Source organism: Bombina bombina, chromosome 3 (assembly GCF_027579735.1).
Source record: "Bombina bombina isolate aBomBom1 chromosome 3, aBomBom1.pri, whole genome shotgun sequence".
Classification (NCBI taxonomy): Eukaryota; Metazoa; Chordata; class Amphibia; order Anura; family Bombinatoridae; genus Bombina; species Bombina bombina.
The window spans coordinates 1045279685-1045299937 of record NC_069501.1 but is presented as its reverse complement, the minus strand read 5'-3'; the positions used below and the strand labels follow the sequence as shown (position 1 = coordinate 1045299937).

Here is a 20253-nt window from a genome sequence, read left to right as displayed (position 1 = left end):
CGTGCAGTGAATGTCAGAGGGATGTGAGGAGAGTATTGCCTATTTGAATGCAGTGATCTCCTTCTACGGGGTCTATTTCATAGGTTCTCTGTTATCGGTCGTAGAGATTCATCTCTTACCTCCCTTTTCAGATCGACGATATACTCTTATATATACCATTACCTCTGCTGATTCTCGTTTCAGTACTGGTTTGGCTATCTGCTATATGTAGATGAGTGTCCTGGGGTAAGTAAGTCTTATTTTCTGACACTCCAAGCTATGGTTGGGCACTTTATTTATAAAGTTCTAAATATATGTATTCAAACATTTATTTGCCTTGACTCAGAATGTTCAACTTTCCTTATTTTCAGACAGTCAGTTTCATATTTGGGATAATGCATTTTAAATTAACATTTTTCTTACCTTAAAATTTGACTTTTTCCCTGTGGGCTGTTAGGCTCGCGGGGGCTGAAAATGCTTCATTTTATTGCGCCATTCTTGGCGCGGACTTTTTTGGCGCAAAAAATTCTATTTCCGTTTCCAGCGTCATACGTGTCGCCGGAAGTTGCGTCATTTTTTGACGTTATTTTGCGCCAAAAATGTCGGCGTTCCGGATGTGGCGTCATTTTTGGCACCAAAAAGCATTTAGGCGCCAAATAATGTGGGCGTCTTATTTGGCGCGAAAAAATATGGGCGTCGCTTTTGTCTCCACATTATTTAAGTCTCATTTTTTATTGCTTCTGGTTGCTAGAAGCTTGTTCTTTGGCATTTTTTCCCATTCCTGAAACTGTCATTTAAGGAATTTGATCAATTTTGCTTTATATATATGTTGTTTTTTCTCTTACATATTGCAAGATGTCTCACGTTGCATCTGAGTCAGAAGATACTACAGGAAAATCGCTGTCAAGTGCTGAATCTACCAAAGCTAAGTGTATCTGCTGTAAACTTTTGGTAGCTATTCCTCCAGCTGTTGTTTGTATTGATTGTCATGACAAACTTGTTAAAGCAGATAATATTTCCTTTAGTAAAGTACCATTGCCTGTTGCAGTTCCTTCAACATCTAAGGTGCAGAATGTTCCTGATAATATAAGAGATTTTGTTTCTGAATCCATAAAGAAGGCTATGTCTGTTATTTCTCCTTCTAGTAAACATAAAAAATCTTTTAAAACTTCTCTCCCTACAGATGAATTTTTAAATGAACATCATCATTCTGATTCTGATGATTCCTCTGGTTCAGAGGATTCTGTCTCAGAGGTTGATGCTGATAAATCTTCGTATTTATTTAAAATGGAATTTATTCGTTCTTTACTTAAAGAAGTACTAATTGCTTTAGAAATAGAGGATTCTGGTCCTCTTGATACTAATTCTAAACGTTTAGATAAGATATTTAAAGCTCCTGTGGTTATTCCAGAAGTTTTTCCTGTTCCTAATGCTATTTCTGCAGTAATTTCCAAAGAATGGGATAATTTGGGTAATTCATTTACTCCTTCTAAACGTTTTAAGCAATTATATCCTGTGCCGTCTGACAGATTAGAATTTTGGGACAAGATCCCTAAAGTTGATGGGGCTATTTCTACCCTTGCTAAACGTACTACTATTCCTACGTCAGATGGTACTTCGTTTAAGGATCCTCTAGATAGGAAAATTGAATCCTTTCTAAGAAAAGCTTATCTGTGTTCAGGTAATCTTCTTAGACCTGCTATATCTTTGGCTGATGTTGCTGCAGCTTCAACTTTTTGGTTGGAAACTTTAGCGCAACAAGTAACACATCGTGATTCTCATGATATTATTATTCTTCTTCAGCATGCTAATAATTTTATCTGTGATGCCATTTTTGATATTATCAGAGTTGATGTCAGGTTTATGTCTCTAGCTATTTTAGCTAGAAGAGCTTTATGGCTTAAAACTTGGAATGCTGATATGGCTTCTAAATCAACTTTACTTTCCATTTCTTTCCAGGGTAACAAATGATTTGGTTCTCAGTTGGATTCCATTATTTCAACTGAAACTGTCATTTAAGGAATTTGATCAATTTTGCTTTATATATATGTTGTTTTTTCTCTTACATATTGCAAGATGTCTCACGTTGCATCTGAGTCAGAAGATACTACAGGAAAATCGCTGTCAAGTGCTGAATCTACCAAAGCTAAGTGTATCTGCTGTAAACTTTTGGTAGCTATTCCTCCAGCTGTTGTTTGTATTGATTGTCATGACAAACTTGTTAAAGCAGATAATATTTCCTTTAGTAAAGTACCATTGCCTGTTGCAGTTCCTTCAACATCTAAGGTGCAGAATGTTCCTGATAATATAAGAGATTTTGTTTCTGAATCCATAAAGAAGGCTATGTCTGTTATTTCTCCTTCTAGTAAACATAAAAAATCTTTTAAAACTTCTCTCCCTACAGATGAATTTTTAAATGAACATCATCATTCTGATTCTGATGATTCCTCTGGTTCAGAGGATTCTGTCTCAGAGGTTGATGCTGATAAATCTTCGTATTTATTTAAAATGGAATTTATTCGTTCTTTACTTAAAGAAGTACTAATTGCTTTAGAAATAGAGGATTCTGGTCCTCTTGATACTAATTCTAAACGTTTAGATAAGATATTTAAAGCTCCTGTGGTTATTCCAGAAGTTTTTCCTGTTCCTAATGCTATTTCTGCAGTAATTTCCAAAGAATGGGATAATTTGGGTAATTCATTTACTCCTTCTAAACGTTTTAAGCAATTATATCCTGTGCCGTCTGACAGATTAGAATTTTGGGACAAGATCCCTAAAGTTGATGGGGCTATTTCTACCCTTGCTAAACGTACTACTATTCCTACGTCAGATGGTACTTCGTTTAAGGATCCTCTAGATAGGAAAATTGAATCCTTTCTAAGAAAAGCTTATCTGTGTTCAGGTAATCTTCTTAGACCTGCTATATCTTTGGCTGATGTTGCTGCAGCTTCAACTTTTTGGTTGGAAACTTTAGCGCAACAAGTAACACATCGTGATTCTCATGATATTATTATTCTTCTTCAGCATGCTAATAATTTTATCTGTGATGCCATTTTTGATATTATCAGAGTTGATGTCAGGTTTATGTCTCTAGCTATTTTAGCTAGAAGAGCTTTATGGCTTAAAACTTGGAATGCTGATATGGCTTCTAAATCAACTTTACTTTCCATTTCTTTCCAGGGTAACAAATGATTTGGTTCTCAGTTGGATTCCATTATTTCAACTGTTACTGGTGGGAAAGGAACTTTTTTACCACAGGATAAAAAATCTAAAGGTAAAAACAGGGCTAATAATCGTTTTCGTTCCTTTCGTTTCAACAAAGAACAAAAGCCTGATCCTTCATCCTCAGGAGCAGTTTCAGTTTGGAGACCATCTCCAGTCTGGAATAAATCCAAGCCAGCTAGAAAGGCAAAGCCTGCTTCTAAGTCCACATGAAGGTGCGGCCCTCATTCCAGCTCAGCTGGTAGGGGGCAGGTTACGTTTTTTCAAGGAAATTTGGAACAATTCTGTTCACAATCTTTGGATTCAGAGCATTGTTTCAGAAGGGTACAGAATTGGTTTCAAGTTGAGACCTCCTGCAAAGAGATTTTTTCTTTCCCGTGTCCCAGTAAATCCAGTAAAAGCTCAAGCATTTCTGAAATGTGTTTCAGATCTAGAGTTGACTGGAGTAATTATGCCAGTTCCAGTTCCGGAACAGGGGATGGGGTTTTATTCAAATCTCTTCATTGTACCAAAGAAGGAGAATTCTTTCAGACCAGTTCTGGATCTAAAAATATTGAATCGTTATGTAAGGATACCAACGTTCAAGATGGTAACTGTAAGGACTATCTTACCTTTTGTTCAGCAAGGGAATTATATGTCCACAATAGATTTACAGGATGCATATCTGCATATTCCGATTCATCCAGATCATTATCAGTTCCTGAGATTCTCGTTTCTGGACAAGCATTACCAATTTGTGGCTCTGCCGTTTGGCCTAGCTACAGCTCCAAGAATTTTTACAAAGGTTCTCGGTGCCCTGCTGTCTGTAATCAGAGAACAGGGTATTGTGGTATTTCCTTATTTGGACGATATCTTGGTACTTGCTCAGTCTTTACATTTAGCAGAATCTCATACGAATCAACTTGTGTTGTTTCTTCAAGATCATGGTTGGAGGATCAATTTACCAAAAAGTTCTTTGATTCCTCAGACAAGGGTAACTTTTCTGGGTTTCCAGATGGATTCAGTGTCCATGACTCTGTCTTTAACAGACAAGAGACGTCTAAAGTTGATTGCAGCTTGTCGAAACCTTCAGTCACAATCATTCCCTTCGGTAGCCTTATGCATGGAAATTCTAGGTCTTATGACTGCTGCATCGGACGCGATCCCCTTTGCTCGTTTTCACATGCGACCTCTTCAGCTCTGTATGCTGAAGCAATGGTGCAAGGATTACACGAAGATATCTCAATTAATATCTTTAAAACCGATTGTTCAACACTCTCTAACATGGTGGACAGATCACCATCGTTTAATTCAGGGGGCTTCTTTTGTGCTTCCGACTTGGACTGTAATTTCAACAGATGCAAGTCTCACAGGTTGGGGAGCTGTGTGGGGATCTCTGACGGCACAAGGAGTTTGGGAATCTCAGGAGGTGAGATTACCGATCAATATTTTGGAACTCCGTGCAATTTTCAGAGCTCTTCAGTTTTGGCCTCTTCTGAAGAGAGAATCGTTCATTTGTTTTCAGACAGACAATGTCACAACTGTGGCATACATCAATCATCAAGGAGGGACTCACAGTCCTCTGGCTATGAAAGAAGTATCTCGAATTTTGGTTTGGGCGGAATCCAGCTCCTGTCTAATCTCTGCGGTTCATATCCCAGGTGTAGACAATTGGGAAGCGGATTATCTCAGTCGCCAAACGTTGCATCCGGGCGAATGGTCTCTTCACCCAGAGGTATTTCTTCAGATTGTTCAAATGTGGGAACTTCCAGAAATAGATCTGTTGGCGTCCCATCTAAACAAGAAACTTCCCAGGTATCTGTCCAGATCCCGGGATCCTCAGGCGGAGGCAGTGGATGCATTATCTCTTCCTTGGAAGTATCATCCTGCCTATATCTTTCCGCCTCTAGTTCTTCTTCCAAGAGTAATCTCCAAGATTCTGAAGGAATGCTCGCTTGTTCTGCTGGTAGCTCCGGCATGGCCTCACAGGTTTTGGTATGCGGATCTTGTCCGGATGACCTCTTGCCGACCGTGGACTCTTCCGTTAAGACCAGACCTTCTGTCACAAGGTCCTTTTTTCCATCAGGATCTGAAATCCTTAAATTTAAAGGTATGGAGATTGAACGCTTGATTCTTGGTCAAAGAGGTTTCTCTGACTCTGTGATTAATACTATGTTACAGGCTCGTAAATCTGTATCTCGAGAGATATATTATAGAGTCTGGAAGACTTATATTTCTTGGTGTCTTTCTCATCATTTTTCCTGGCATTCTTTTAGAATACCGAGAATTTTACAGTTTCTTCAGGATGGTTTAGATAAGGGTTTGTCCGCAAGTTCTTTGAAAGGACAAATCTCTGCTCTTTCTGTTCTTTTTCACAGAAAGATTGCTATTCTTCCTGATATTCATTGTTTTGTACAAGCTTTGGTTCGTATAAAACCTGTCATTAAGTCAATTTCTCCTCCTTGGAGTTTGAATTTGGTTCTGGGAGCTCTTCAAGCTCCTCCGTTTGAACCTATGCATTCATTGGACATTAAATTACTTTCTTGGAAAGTTTTGTTCCTTTTGGCCATCTCTTCTGCCAGAAGAGTTTCTGAATTATCTGCTCTTTCTTGTGAGTCTCCTTTTCTGATTTTTCATCAGGATAAGGCGGTGTTGCGAACTTCTTTTGAATTTTTACCTAAAGTTGTGAATTCCAACAACATTAGTAGAGAAATTGTGGTTCCTTCATTATGTCCTAATCCTAAGAATTCTAAGGAGAAATCGTTGCATTCTTTGGATGTTGTTAGAGCTTTGAAATATTATGTTGAAGCTACGAAATCTTTTCGTAAGACTTCTAGTCTATTTGTTATCTTTTCCGGTTCTAGAAAAGGCCAGAAAGCTTCTGCCATTTCTTTGGCATCTTGGTTGAAATCTTTAATTCATCTTGCCTATGTTGAGTCGGGTAAAACTCCGCCTCAGAGAATTACAGCTCATTCTACTAGGTCAGTTTCTACTTCCTGGGCGTTTAGGAATGAAGCTTCGGTTGACCAGATCTGCAAAGCAGCAACTTGGTCCTCTTTGCATACTTTTACTAAATTCTACCATTTTGATGTATTTTCTTCTTCTGAAGCAGTTTTTGGTAGAAAAGTACTTCAGGCAGCGGTTTCAGTTTGAATCTTCTGCTTATGTTTTTCGTTAAACTTTATTTTTGGGTGTGGATTATTTTCAGCAGGAATTGGCTGTCTTTATTTTATCCCTCCCTCTCTAGTGACTCTTGTGTGGAAAGATCCACATCTTGGGTAGTCATTATCCCATACGTCACTAGCTCATGGACTCTTGCTAATTACATGAAAGAAAACATAATTTATGTAAGAACTTACCTGATAAATTCATTTCTTTCATATTAGCAAGAGTCCATGAGGCCCGCCCTTTTTTTGTGGTGGTTATGATTTTGTATAAAGCACAATTATTCCAATTCCTTATTTTATATGCTTTCGCACTTTTTTATCACCCCACTTCTTGGCTATTCGTTAAACTGAATTGTGGGTGTGGTGAGGGGTGTATTTGTAGGCATTTTGAGGTTTGGGAAACTTTGCCCCTCCTGGTGGGAATGTATATCCCATACGTCACTAGCTCATGGACTCTTGCTAATATGAAAGAAATGAATTTATCAGGTAAGTTCTTACATAAATTATGTTTTTTGGGCCTCACAAGTCTTTTTGTGGGGTTTTCAATGCTGAGTCCATTCTAGTTCATTACAAAAAACATTTGTAACCCAGTTATTGTAGGATCTATTTTCATTCTTTTTCAGTGGCTTCGTACCTCGTTAATTCTTTGCATTGAGAGAACACAGCAGTTTTTTGGATATTGTTTGGACTTTTTTAATTCAACAACTTTAACTTTTATGCTATCATTTTTGCTCATCCTTAGTTCACATATTCATAAGTTTAAAGATTTGAGTAGATTTAGTAAGTATAATGGATTGAAATGGTTTAGAAAATTAAGAAAAACATAACAAGGGTAACCATATGATAACCATATCTTATATAGCAACTTAATTTTAGTGATTAGATCATACTAATACCGCTATTATGTAGTGATAATAGTGGTTTTACCTATCCCAGTTGCTAGGCAACTGGCACCTATGTTACATGAGTACACTGTTATAACCCATTAACCCTAAATATGTTAACCTCTGCAGTTTATCCTTCATTATGACCCTACCATCAATACTAAACCCTAACCAGGCTCCCTCAATCCCCCACCTCACTTTAACCCTGAGTTTTCTGGATCCCTCGCCACATTTAACACTAATGTTGCTGAACCAGTCACTGTCATTACAATCCCATACGTCACTAGCTCATGGACTCTTGCTAATATGAAAGAAATGAATTTATCAGGTAAGTTCTTACATAAATTATGTTATATATATATATATATATATATATATATATATATATATATATATATATATATATATATATATATTTATATACTAAAGAGGTTGTATAGAGAAAGCTTGAAAAAAAGTTTTTTGTGTGTAGTATTTTTTATAACTAGTAAATCAGGGAGGAGCTTATGTTTGACATTTAATAAATTTAAGTGAACACATATATAATGGAGTAGAAGAAAATATTTGAAATATTCTCTTTTTCCAGTTGAGAACAAGGAGATTTTTGATTTTCGAGCACTGAGGCTTGACTGGTTTCGTTTACAGGTAAGAAAATCTAAAAGAGATCCCTGTTGGCATCCAGAGAATGAGTAAGGGTAGTAATCTAAATATAATCAGAGTAAATAACAACTCCCTGTAATGAAAAGCAATTTACATGAAAATTAACGAATTTTTCAACATCGTAAATGTAAACTTTGAGTTTTTCATACATTCATACAATATAAAAATGCAACATTTTTAGGGCATACTTATAGCTGAAAAAATGGCTACTTTTTTTTTTTTACATGACCTGTGTTTTAATTATATCTGCTTTCTGTTTTAATATCTATTTTTATAGGACAAATATAAAATTAGTTTGTTTTGCTGTAAATGACAAATATTGAGTTGGTAAAGATGTATTTTGTTTACTACCCTAGAACAGTGATTTTTAACCTTTTTTTTGCCGTGGCACACTTTTTTACATTAAAAAATCCTGTGGCACAACACCATCCCAAAATTTTTAAAAAATCACACATTGTAGCCTAATACAGCATATATATATATATATATATACATACACACAAACACACACATACTGTATGTATTGTGCTGTTATGCCATGCCTCCTACAAACTACCCCTGCACTGGGAGTAAAAAACAAGCAAAGTTTAAAAAATATGTCACACTGTTGTCAGTCTGCCGTGGCACACCTGAGGATCTCTCACGGCACACTGGTTGAAAAACACTGCCCTAGAACAGTGTTTTTCAACCAGTGTGCCGTGGCACACTAGTGTGCCGTGAGAGATCCTCAGGTGTGCCGCGGCAGACTGACAACAGTGTGACATATTTTTTAAACTTTGCTTGTTTTTTACTCCCAGTGCAGGGGTAGTTTGTAGGAGGCATGGCATAACAGCACAATACATACAGTATGTGTTTGTGTTTCTGTGTGTATGTGTACATATATATTAGGCTACAATGTGTGATTTTTAAAAAAATTTTGGGATGGTGGTGTGCCACAGGATTTTTTAATGTAAAAAAGTGTGCCACGGCAAAAAAAGGTTAAAAATCACTGCCCTAGAAGACCCAGAATTTTTCTTTGAGCTTGTTTTTTCCTTTGTTGCAATAACTATAGTAACCACAAGATGTCACTAAAATTACACCACCAAACTTACAATAAAAAGCAAAGCATACCTAGTGTAACTAATGGAGGTCTCAATTTTCTCAGAAATATCTTTCAGGTTTCATATTACATAATTATTGTTTAGTATTCATATTATGTGTTAAGGTTTATTTACACAGCACTACAAATGGGAACAGCACATGTATGGGTGTGGGGGAGGGGTATAGGTGTGGTGGTTGGGTATAACATTTTTATTCCTACTACCAACTACATTCAAAAGTATTAAAATGTTTTTTTTAATTAAAGTGTGCTGCAAGTTTTAAAGGTATTAAAGGGACATTAGTGCTTGGTACTACTACAATAGCATGGTGACTGCTCACCATGATATTGTTTTTCCTTTTGTGCCTGCAGCTCTCTCTGAAGCCATTCTCTTATGTTAACCCTTTACAAGTGCTGGTTAGTGAAGCTCTGCTTCTTCACACTGGGTGCCGCCATCTTGGAGTTTAAGCATTCTGGCTTCCTGTGACAGAAGTGATTCATTCACATTCACAGTTCATTCACATTCACAGAAATATTGTTGTCTTTCTGAAAAGCCTTATTGTGCACTCAGTTTAGAGTGCACAATATGGAGCGGGAGCTCATTATTATTCCTGTGGGCGTTTTTTTAATATTTGTTATATAACTTTTAATATGTGTAAAAAATACAAATATTACACAGCTTTACAATTTACTTTTTTCATGAAATTTGCGTTGTTATCTTGGTATTCTTTGTTAAAGGCTAAATCTAGGTAGGCTCATTTGCTAATATCTAAGTCCTTGAAGGCTGCCTCTTATCTCAGTGCATTTTTGTTTAGCTGTTGACAGCTAGACAGAGCTCTTTCATGTGTGCCATATAGATAACGTCATTGTGCTCACTACCATGGAGTCAGCACTGGTTGGCTAAAATGCAAGTCGTCTGTCAAATGAACTGAGAGAAGGAGGCATACTGCAGAGGCATAGGTACAAGGTAGTCACGGAGGTAAACAAAATATTAATATAACAGAACTGGTATGCAAAACTGGTGAATGGGTAATAAAGAGAGTATCTATCTTTTTAAACAATAAACATTTTCAAATAGACTGTCCCTTTAAATGAACCACTGTAAGTGCTTTGCATTCCCAGGACCCCTGTAGAACTGCCACTGACCAGCTGTGTTATATACTAAACATTTGCCTCCCTATTCTTGTACAGATTAAAGGGATACTAAACCCAACTTTTACTCCTCCTATTATCAAATTTTCTTTGGTTCTCTTGGTATCTTTATTTGAAAAGCAGAAATGAAAGCTTAATAGTCAGCCCATTTTAGGTTCAGCACCTGGTTAGGACTTGCAGATTGGTAGCCACCAATCAGCAAGCGCTATCCAGGGTGCTGAAAAAAATGGGCTGTCTCTTATACTTTCATTCCTGGTTTTTCAAATAAAGATACCAAGAAAACAAAGAAAAAATGTTAATAGCAGTAAATTAGAAAGTTGTTTAAAATGTCATGTTCTTTCTAAATTATAAAAGAACAAATTTGGGTTTAGTTTACCTTTAACCATTTTATGTCTTTTAAACACTACTAGTAACTGACTAATTAGTCAACAAAATATAATGCTTTGCTGTACCTTCCAATCTAATGATACCCAGTAGAACAATTGTGTGCAAAATACACAAAAAATCTAGTCACATCTATCATGACAAAAATATCAGTTCTGAGAAGATTTGATTATCTGCCTTTGTATGACACTGAAAAAAATCTGATGACAGCAACACACTCCAAAAAAGATGGCACAGTTGACTGTTTACCACAGTGTAACATCTTTTAAAAACAATTAATAAGTGTTTGGGCACTGAAGACACCAGTTAGTTAAGTTTAGCAACCGGAATTTTAACCCATTCATCCATTATGCATGTTGTCAGCTATGCAACTGTACGGGGCCTTCATTGCCTTATTTTATGCTTCATAATGTACCACACATTCTCAGTTGGAGACAGGTCAGGACTGCAGGCAGGCCATGCTAGCACCTGCACTCTCTACTTACCCAACCATGCGCTTGTAATCCACGCAGATTGTGGTTTCGCGTTGTCCTGCTGGAAAAGGCAGGGACGTCCCTGAAAAAGACGCAGTCTGGATGTAAGCATATGTTGCTCAAAATGTATACACATCTCTATGCATTAATGGTGCTCTCACAGATGTGCAAGTTACCCATGCCATGGGCACTGACACACCCCCATACCATGACAGATGCTGGCTTTTGGACCTGATGCTGATAACAGATTGGATGGTCCTTTTCCTCTTTTGCCCAGAAAACACGACAGCTGTTGTTTCAAAAAACAATTTGAAATGTTGACTCGTCGGACCACAAAACACGACTCCACTGTGCTACTGTCCATCTCATATGAGACCGAGCCCAGATAAGTTGGCGAATGTTGTTGGATTATTCACTGATGCATCTGTTGGCAGATCGGCGAGCCTCCACCCATCCTTGCTCTTGAAGGACTAGGCCTTTTTTGGAGGCTCCTTATATACTATGATTACACAATTGTTTCACATCACCTTCTTATTTCAACTTTTTACATCACTATTAGTCCTAAATTGCCCCTGTCCCAACTTTTTTGGAACATGTTGCAGTCATCAGATTTGAAATTAGTGTATATTTTCAAAAATACATTCAATTCACGACGTAAAACATCAATTAATGTGTTTCCAATATAGTACAGGGTGAATTGAATTTTCAAATGACTCTTTTTGTTAGTTTTTTTACATTTTCCATACTGTCACAACTTTTTTGGAATTGGGGTTGTATATGAATCATAGGTTCAGTTCATTTGCACAGTTTCCTATACCAGGCATTTTACAATTGCCTCACTGTATTTTTCCTACAACCTATGTTGAAAGTCTGTTCTATGAATCACCCAGCCTCACACTAGTGGTAAAAAGTTTGTAAGAGAGAAAACAGATTTAGAAAATATTATGATAACCATAGATATAGTGTTTCCACCTGTAGTCATGTGTAATATTTGTTACCTTCTCCATCAGGCCTACACCAGTATAGCCAAGGCTCCTCTTTCTCTGAAGGATAACCCTGACCTGGGCAAAGTGATGAACCTGATCATGTTTCACACATGGATGCTCGACTCTATTGATGAGATTCTTATGGAAACTTCAGATCTCTCAATTTTCTGGTTGGTATTCCGTTTTTCTTATGTCATGCATATGAACGAGTATTATTTAATCAGGGCAAAATATATATGTTTGTATGAGTAAATGTTGTTTAAAATATATCTTTAGGAATGGATTCAGTTCTTTAGGATTTTTATTAGTCTGATTTACCTTGCTACTGCTGGTGTACTATTATACAACAGGGTGATGGTATTCAATTAATATATTTGGTTTTATGTTTATTGTCTAAATAATATAAGGTACCTCAGTTTTCACCTTTTAATAATATCCCATCCTGTCATATTGCTCGTTATCACTACAAGTAGGGGAAATGGCAATCACCATTCTATTACATCAGTGATAGCCAACTGCTTAACACATGGGAGCCACAGATCAGTATTATAGAAGCTTTAAGGGCTGCATATAAATGTATGGCTATGAAAAACATAAATATGATTCTGTTTCCTATCAATGTCCACATTTTTAGCTCCACTTTTTCCTGGGCCACAAAAACTAGGGTAGAGGACTGTCAGTTGGCCATCTCTGTATTTTGTGATATTTTATCGTGATTAAAAAGCTTTACGTTAAACCAAACTGGAGGTTGTTAAGAATCTGGAGAAAGCATTTTTGTAACTGTTAGAATAATCTCACAGGGGACATAAAGCATTTAATAATCCGTCTAATTTAATGGTACGCAATGAATCAACCTAAGATCAAAGATTAGGCTAGATTACAAGTGGAGTGCTAAATTAATTGCACACGATATAGCAATATAGTGAGATATTGCACACATTAAACTGACAGGAGTACACTAATTCTTCATGTGGGCTAACCCTTACCCGACATGAGTTATATTAAGGTGCATTATGTATTTATTAAATATAAAAAATTGGAAAATATAAAAAATTCATGTACATAATTATCATTATTAATTATTTTAAAAAAATCCATAGAATATATATGTATATTTTACAGTAACTTATTAATTATTAATATTTTTTACAATATTTTATATTTAATATTTTCATAACACGCCTTAAGATATCTAATTCTTCATGTGTGCTACCTCAACACAGTGTTATACCTACAAAGCAAAACCCTAAGCGTGTTACATATATTTTACAATCCATTGTTATTCATATAGAAAAAAAATATTTCTATATACATTGGATAATGTTAATGTAAAATATATATCTATACCTATATAGCTATGTGAATATACTGTATATACATCATGTATAGATTTATATAGAAATATCTATTTAACATAAATATTACATTTTGCTTTATGTGAAGAACAACTGTCGGGTTGAAGCTTATGGGAATAATAAGTTAGCATGGTCGCGATGTCCAAAGTACTTTAGTTAGCACACGTCAGGTTTTGCTCGCTTGCAAAAGTTTTACTTTCAACTTATAATACGAGTGCTAACAGTCGTGCGCAAAATCTTTACTTCTGGTGGTTTTATTGTTTGAGCAAAAGCACTAAATAGCATGCCATTTGATGGCAATAAACCAAAATATTTAAAAGGGTGAGTAACTCATGTGTACAACAAGTATCTCTCCTGCTGCTGGTTTCCATTGGTGTTATTTTGTATGGGCCCCCCTCGTCGTCTCTCCGGAAAATTGAATCTGCAGTTACCCATTATTTTTTTAATTAAAGGGATACTAAACCAAATTTTTTTCTTTCATGATTCAGATAGAGCATGCAATTTGAGCAACTTTCTAATTTACTCCTACTGTCAATTTGTCTTCGTTCCTTTTGCTATCTTTATTTAAAAATCAGGAATTTAAAGCTTAGGAGCCAGCCCATTTTAGGTTCCACACCCTGCATTGCTTATTAGTGGCTAACTTGGCAAACCAATAAGCAAGCATGACCCAGGTTCTGAACCAAAAATGGGCCAGGTCTTAAGCTTTACATTCCTGTTTTTTAAAAAAGATAGCAAGAGAACAAAGAAAAATTGATAATAGGAGTAAAATAGAAAGTTGCTTAAAATTGCATGCTCTATCTGAATCATGAAAGAAAACATTTGGGTTTAGTGTCCCTTTAAGAAAAAAAGGAAATTGTTTTTTTTGCACCTATATTGGGTCACACAAATAAAAAAGTTAATAGATGTGCTACATAAAAGTTCATATGGGATGTCTCCCAATATTAAAAAAACACCTTTTCGTTATAAAAGCAATATTAAGTTCATAAAAAAGGGTTAAAGAGCATATTTTCTTTTTATTTAATTAATTGTGTGTATTATTTGCTTTTAGCGCCCTCCTTGTGACTTAGGTATTTCTAAAATTTCTTTTTAAACACAGAATGGAGTTTCATGACTGTGTGTATAACAATGAACGCAACCTCACTACAGGGTATCACGTTTCTAACTTTCTAACTTTAAACTTTTTCTTGGGCTATTTCTGTCTTTATATCAGTTGTTATTGGCCCTACAAGCTATTGCTCTTTTAGTAATAAATGATCATGCTGCCGAGTGTTCCACTCCCTTTTTATTTGCTTCTTTATCATTTTTACTCTTTATTTCTATGCTGGTGATGTTCCAAGCCTTGATATTTATATGTTACATTCTACTTCAGGTGTTTGTTATAACTCACTATGAATGTATAACTAAATAGTGTAACTTCTTACAAATATTATAAATGATTGTGTTACTTAATACAAATGATATAACTGACAAAAAGCTAAGTCATGCTAATTTGTAGCATTCTCTCTGTAGTATGCTGAGGCATTACTGAAACGTTACATTTCTTTAAATAAGTCACAGTGCTCTGGAATCAGAATTGTGTGTATTTCTGAATACAAAAAGCCAGATTACCAGGGGAGCGCAAAATATCACTTATGCCAGCGCGATAATGGTGCTCCATTCAGTAATACCAGCACACGCAAATGTGCGCTGGTATTAAAAGTTGAGCGCAATGCAAACGCGAACTGGCATTCGCATTTCAGGGAAGCTTTGCACTCACAAGAGAGTGCTTCCATAGGGTACAATGGGAGCCTTGTTCTGATGCCGTCATACACGGCACAAAACCTAGCACAGCAAAGGGGGTAAGTCGCGCAGCACATTTAAAATATATACAGTATGTATATGAATATATACCTATATATTTATGTGTTTATATGTGTATATACTCATATTAACACATAAATATATATGTATATAAGCATATGCAGATGTATTTGCAGTTTTAACAGAGCCCCTTAGAGTGCTATGTAAAGGTGCTTTTCAGACCCCGATCACTTTAAACCCTAAAAATTGCTTTGTGATTTTAAAAAAATAAAATTTAATGTTTTTTATTTTATTAAACGCACTGCACACTTTATTTTGGGGGCAATTGAGGGACATTTTTAAAATTAACCAAAAGTTTGACCTCTGGTAATTTTTTGGATCACCAATTGATACCGCAAACTCATTTTAGCAATATCCAACCACTTGTAATGGCTGTTTGTGTATCGTATGCCTGTAAGCAGGCAAATTTGCCTGTTTACTGGTGCTCAACAAATTAGTGCTCCACTTGTAATCTAGCCCAAAATGTAATGTGGTTAGATATTCTATTCAGACTCACAGTTTTCTGTGAAATGGAAATACTTTCTAATTTACCTTAAAGGGACACTGAACCCAATTTTTTTCTTTTGTGATTCAGATAGAACATGCAATTTTAATCAACTTTCTAATTTACTCCTATTATAAATTTTTCTTTGTTCTCTTGCTTTCTTTATTTGAAAAAGAAGGCATCTAAGGGTTTTTTTTTTGGTTCAGGACTCTGGACAGCACTTTTTGATTGGTGGATGGATTTATCCACCAATCAGTAAGGACAACCCAGGTTGTTCGCCAAAAATGGGCCGGCATCTAAACTTACATTCTTGCATTTCAAATAAAGATACCTAGAGAATAAAGAAAATTTGATAATAGGAGTAAAGTAGAAAGTTGATTAAAATTTCATGCTCTATCTGAATCACAAAAGAAAAAAAATTGGGTTCAGCGTCCCTTTAATGGAGTATTTTGGAGGTTTTTGAGAAGTGTAAAATGTAATGATTCCCACATTATTTGTTGCTGTGTTATTTATAAATATTTAAATAGCAAGTCCTTTATTGCAGTGATTTTTTTGGTGGTGTGAAAAAACAAAACAGTAAAATTGTTGTTTCGATTTAATGAGATTTTATAACTTTATTGTAGTGAGTGGGAAAGTCTTACAGCAACAATATTAATAAACAGATTTTTAAAAGGAATATTAATTATCTAAGATTAGTTCATTTTCGTGCTAAGCACTTCCATCCACACATGGTTCTACGACTCTACGTGGTTTGTCTTTTTTATTTTATAGAAGAGACCAATAAAAACGCCTCTTCATATTTTGGTTCAGTTATATAAAAATCATTAGAAACATATTTTTTAATTTGGTTGCAGTTTCCATGTTCGTACTTTTGAGAAGATGTTCTCATTGACGATGGAGGAGTCGTCTGTTTTGCGCTATTCAATCGCCTTTCCTATGGTGTGTTCTCACTTTTCCAATTGCACCCATGAGATGTGTCCTGAAGAGGTGAGCTGCAGAGTTACACAGGAATTAAAAGAAGAACTAACAAAATAGCTCTGTGGGATTTAATAGCCCTTTCTATTTTAGTCTGCATTGTGTTTATTTTCTCCTTTTATTGTCTGCACAGCGTTATCTTATTATTTATTAATTAGTCCCTTTGGTTTTGTAGGCTGCAAGCTGAATTACAATACACAAAAGAAATATTTTGTTACTCATTTGCTGCTTGGTATTACTGTTCATTTATAAAATAGTGGAAATGTTTAGCACTTCTTAAAGGGACAATTATACAGTACTCTTATGTGCCAGAGCATTTTATCACTGCGCAAATGCTTGCATGTTACTAGATGTTAACCCCCAATTTTATTATTATATGAATGCAGGGGTTAAAAGCTGTAGTGCATTACCATTGCTGACCATGAGATGGTCAATGAGCCAAAGAGAGCAGCATACTTAGGTAGCCACCATTAAACAACCGTGTCACACTAAGAACTTGCAGGTAATCATTCATGAAATAATTACATTACATGCTCTTACAAAAATGAGTAAAATATAATATTTTCAGTACAAAAACAAGACAGGTATAGATAAGCATCCATGCATATAAACAATCACTGTGCAGCATTTATGAGGGTCCAGTTCTGAATTTCAAAGAATGTTATCCAGCCTTCAATATTCAGATTGAAATAGCGGCAGGTAAAGCAGGTAAAATAAATTATGAAAGTGCATTGCAAAGTTTTTTGTCACTGTGCATAAGCAATATATGGGAAATACTTTTTGAGTTTAATGTCACCCCTTTTTTTTAAATGCAGGTATGTTGGTTTTAATTCAAATGGCTCATGTTTTCAACATATATCTTTATGAGGTACAGGGGATTTCTTTTTATGTCACAAATGTATGTATTTGGTGCTGCTATTGTAATTTTAAAGGGAAATACTGACACTGCAGTGATTTTCTATGGAGCTTTGTTTCAGAATCTGGAAAAATGTCATCTTACTGTTTTCAAATACCTAATCAATCAATATATTCTATATGCTGTCAACAGTAGTATCTTAATTTACTAGAAGTAGGATGTGTCTGAATAATGAATACTGTGATATGGTGTATTTTATGTGCAGTACCCACATTTGAAGAATTGCAGTCTCATGCTTTGTAACAACTTTTTGGATGAAATCAGCAAGCACGCAAGCAGCTGTATCATGGACATCTGTGCTGAGCAGCGCAACCTCAGTGAGAAGGTAACCAATTAGTACCTTGCGTTTTCAAGGCAACTGTGATGCTGAAGTACTTGTATTAGGGTTCAGTGCTTGCCGTTATGTGTTATTGGTCAACAGAAATTTCAATCAAAGAATTAGATGCCAAACTAGATTTAGGAAGACATGTCAACACGAGGATCCAGGTTTAATAGAATCTTGATGATATAATCTATTTTAGTTCCATAATCATACAGTTAGACCAAGGGCATTTTGTCCTAGGCTGATGACTTCAGCAGCAGGATTTAAGGGGCTGCACATTTTGAGAGGCAAGTTCTCAGCCTTCAGTTGTAAGAAATATAATATATATAAGGCAGATATTAGCTAAAATGTATATGTGTGGGGGCTTTAGGAAGCAGCGAATTTCCCAGTACCTAGGGCAGCACAAAAACTAGATACATCACTGAGTAACACAAAATGATCTGACATTTGTAGAGCTTTACTGCCAAAGTAACTTATAGTCCTGAGATTAACACACCCATAACAGGCAAATTAATCATTGCCTATATAGAGGAATACTGAAATATGGGATTGGATGGTCATAGAACCATTTAGAAAAACTGACATAAGGGACTATAACTTTGTTGAAATATAAAGATACTTGACCAGGTTTTGAACTCCTTAAAAATATACTGTAGAAGCTGAGAAAGGAATTTGAGATCTGTATAACTATTGTATAATACTGTAAAAAATAAACTCATGATTGTGGAAAATCATTAAAAGACCACTAAATACAGTGGAATTGAATAACTGACACATACACAATAAGAAGTCCATACAATAGGAGTTTGAATTTGAAATGAGTAGTAGAATATTTTCTAGCAAGTTAATCCAATGTTTCATCCCTCTGTATCACGTGACAGCCATAAACCAATCACAAAACACATATACGGATATACTGTGCACTTTTGCACATGCTCAGTAGGAACTGGAGCGTCAAAAAGTGTGCATATAAAAATAATGTGAACATTCTGTTAAAAAGAGTATATTGAATTTTAGATTTTTTTAAATTACATGCTTTATCTGAATCATGAAACTTTAGTTTGGCAAAAACAGCATGATATGATATTAATGGACTTTTACTGAAAAATGAAACTGAGGTCCACAGAACCATAGAGGCTAAACTGACTAAATTAATTTAAAGGGACATGAAACCCCAAAATGTTCTTCCATGATTCAGATAGAGAATACAATTTTAACCAACTTTCCAATTTACTTATATTATTTAATTTGCTTCCTTCTCTTGTTATCCTTTGCTGAAAGGTTTATATAGGCAAGCTCAGGAGCAGCATAGAACCTAGGTTCTAGCTGTTGATTGGTGGCTGCATATACTGTATATATATTGATTATGATTGGCTCACCCATGTGTTCAGTTAGAACCCATTAGTGCATTGCTGCGCCTTCAATAAATGATACCAAGAGAATGAAACAAATTAGAAAAATAGAAGTAAATTAGAAAGTTGTTTAAAATTATATCCTCTATCTGAACCATGAAAGAAAATTTTAGGTTTTCATGTCCCTTTAAGCTTCAGTAAATGCTATTTCTGTTTTTTTTGGTTTGATAGTTCAAGTCTATGAAATGAACTGTTTTAAACTGTAGACAGCTTCCTATAAATACACTGACAGATTTATAAAAGTGTACTAAGCACTATAAACCAATGCTAACAAACTGACTTGAACCTTATAAATATTAAGTTCCATGGACTAGACATTAACTAGTAGAACCTTAATTACGTAATCAACAGTAACTGCAATATGAAATAAATTAGCTCCATAAGCTCCATACAGTTCACATATTGAGGCCTATTTATCAAGCCGTCAACCGCAAATATACGCTGGAATTCCGCAGCGTAATTGTGGCGAGCCTGATTCGCCTCATTTATCAAAGCCTACAGACCGGCAAAAGTTGAAATCTGTGACGTAACATACGATCCGCCGGTCTCAATCCGACACAGATCAATGCTTACGTCATTACAGATGTTCCGAATACAAATTCGTCACTTTCTGACAACTCTTGCAAGTTATCAAACCTCTAACATGTACGCTCGCCACTATTCCGGCCCAGCGTACTTGGTTTTCAATACGCCACCCTGAAGGCTGCGGATGCCATAGGAATCAATGGGAGTCTGAAAGCAGCAAAAGCTCATGTTCGCTGCTGCCCGATACCCCATTGATTTCTATGGTAGAATAAAAGTTAGGTTTACACCTAACACTCTAACATGTTCCCTGAGTCTAAACACCCCTAATCTGCCGCCCCGACATCGCCACCACCTACATAATGTTATTAACCCCTATCCCACCGCTCTCCGACACTACTGCAACTAAATAAATATATTAACCCCTATCCCGCCGCTCCCGG

At 35.8% G+C, this 20253-nt stretch overlaps 1 protein-coding gene across 1 annotated transcript in view; it reads left to right on the top strand.

Moving 5' to 3' along the window:
• NCKAP1L (NCK associated protein 1 like) overlaps positions 1–20253 on the top strand; it is a 605812-nt gene that overhangs the window by 313718 nt on the left and 271841 nt on the right. Inside the window, exons 15-18 of the mRNA XM_053708267.1 lie at positions 7818–7876; positions 11989–12134; positions 16518–16650; positions 17760–17879. Of these exons, the coding sequence (XP_053564242.1) occupies positions 7818–7876; positions 11989–12134; positions 16518–16650; positions 17760–17879 (458 nt within the window). The remainder of the gene's footprint in view (positions 1–7817; positions 7877–11988; positions 12135–16517; positions 16651–17759; positions 17880–20253) is intronic.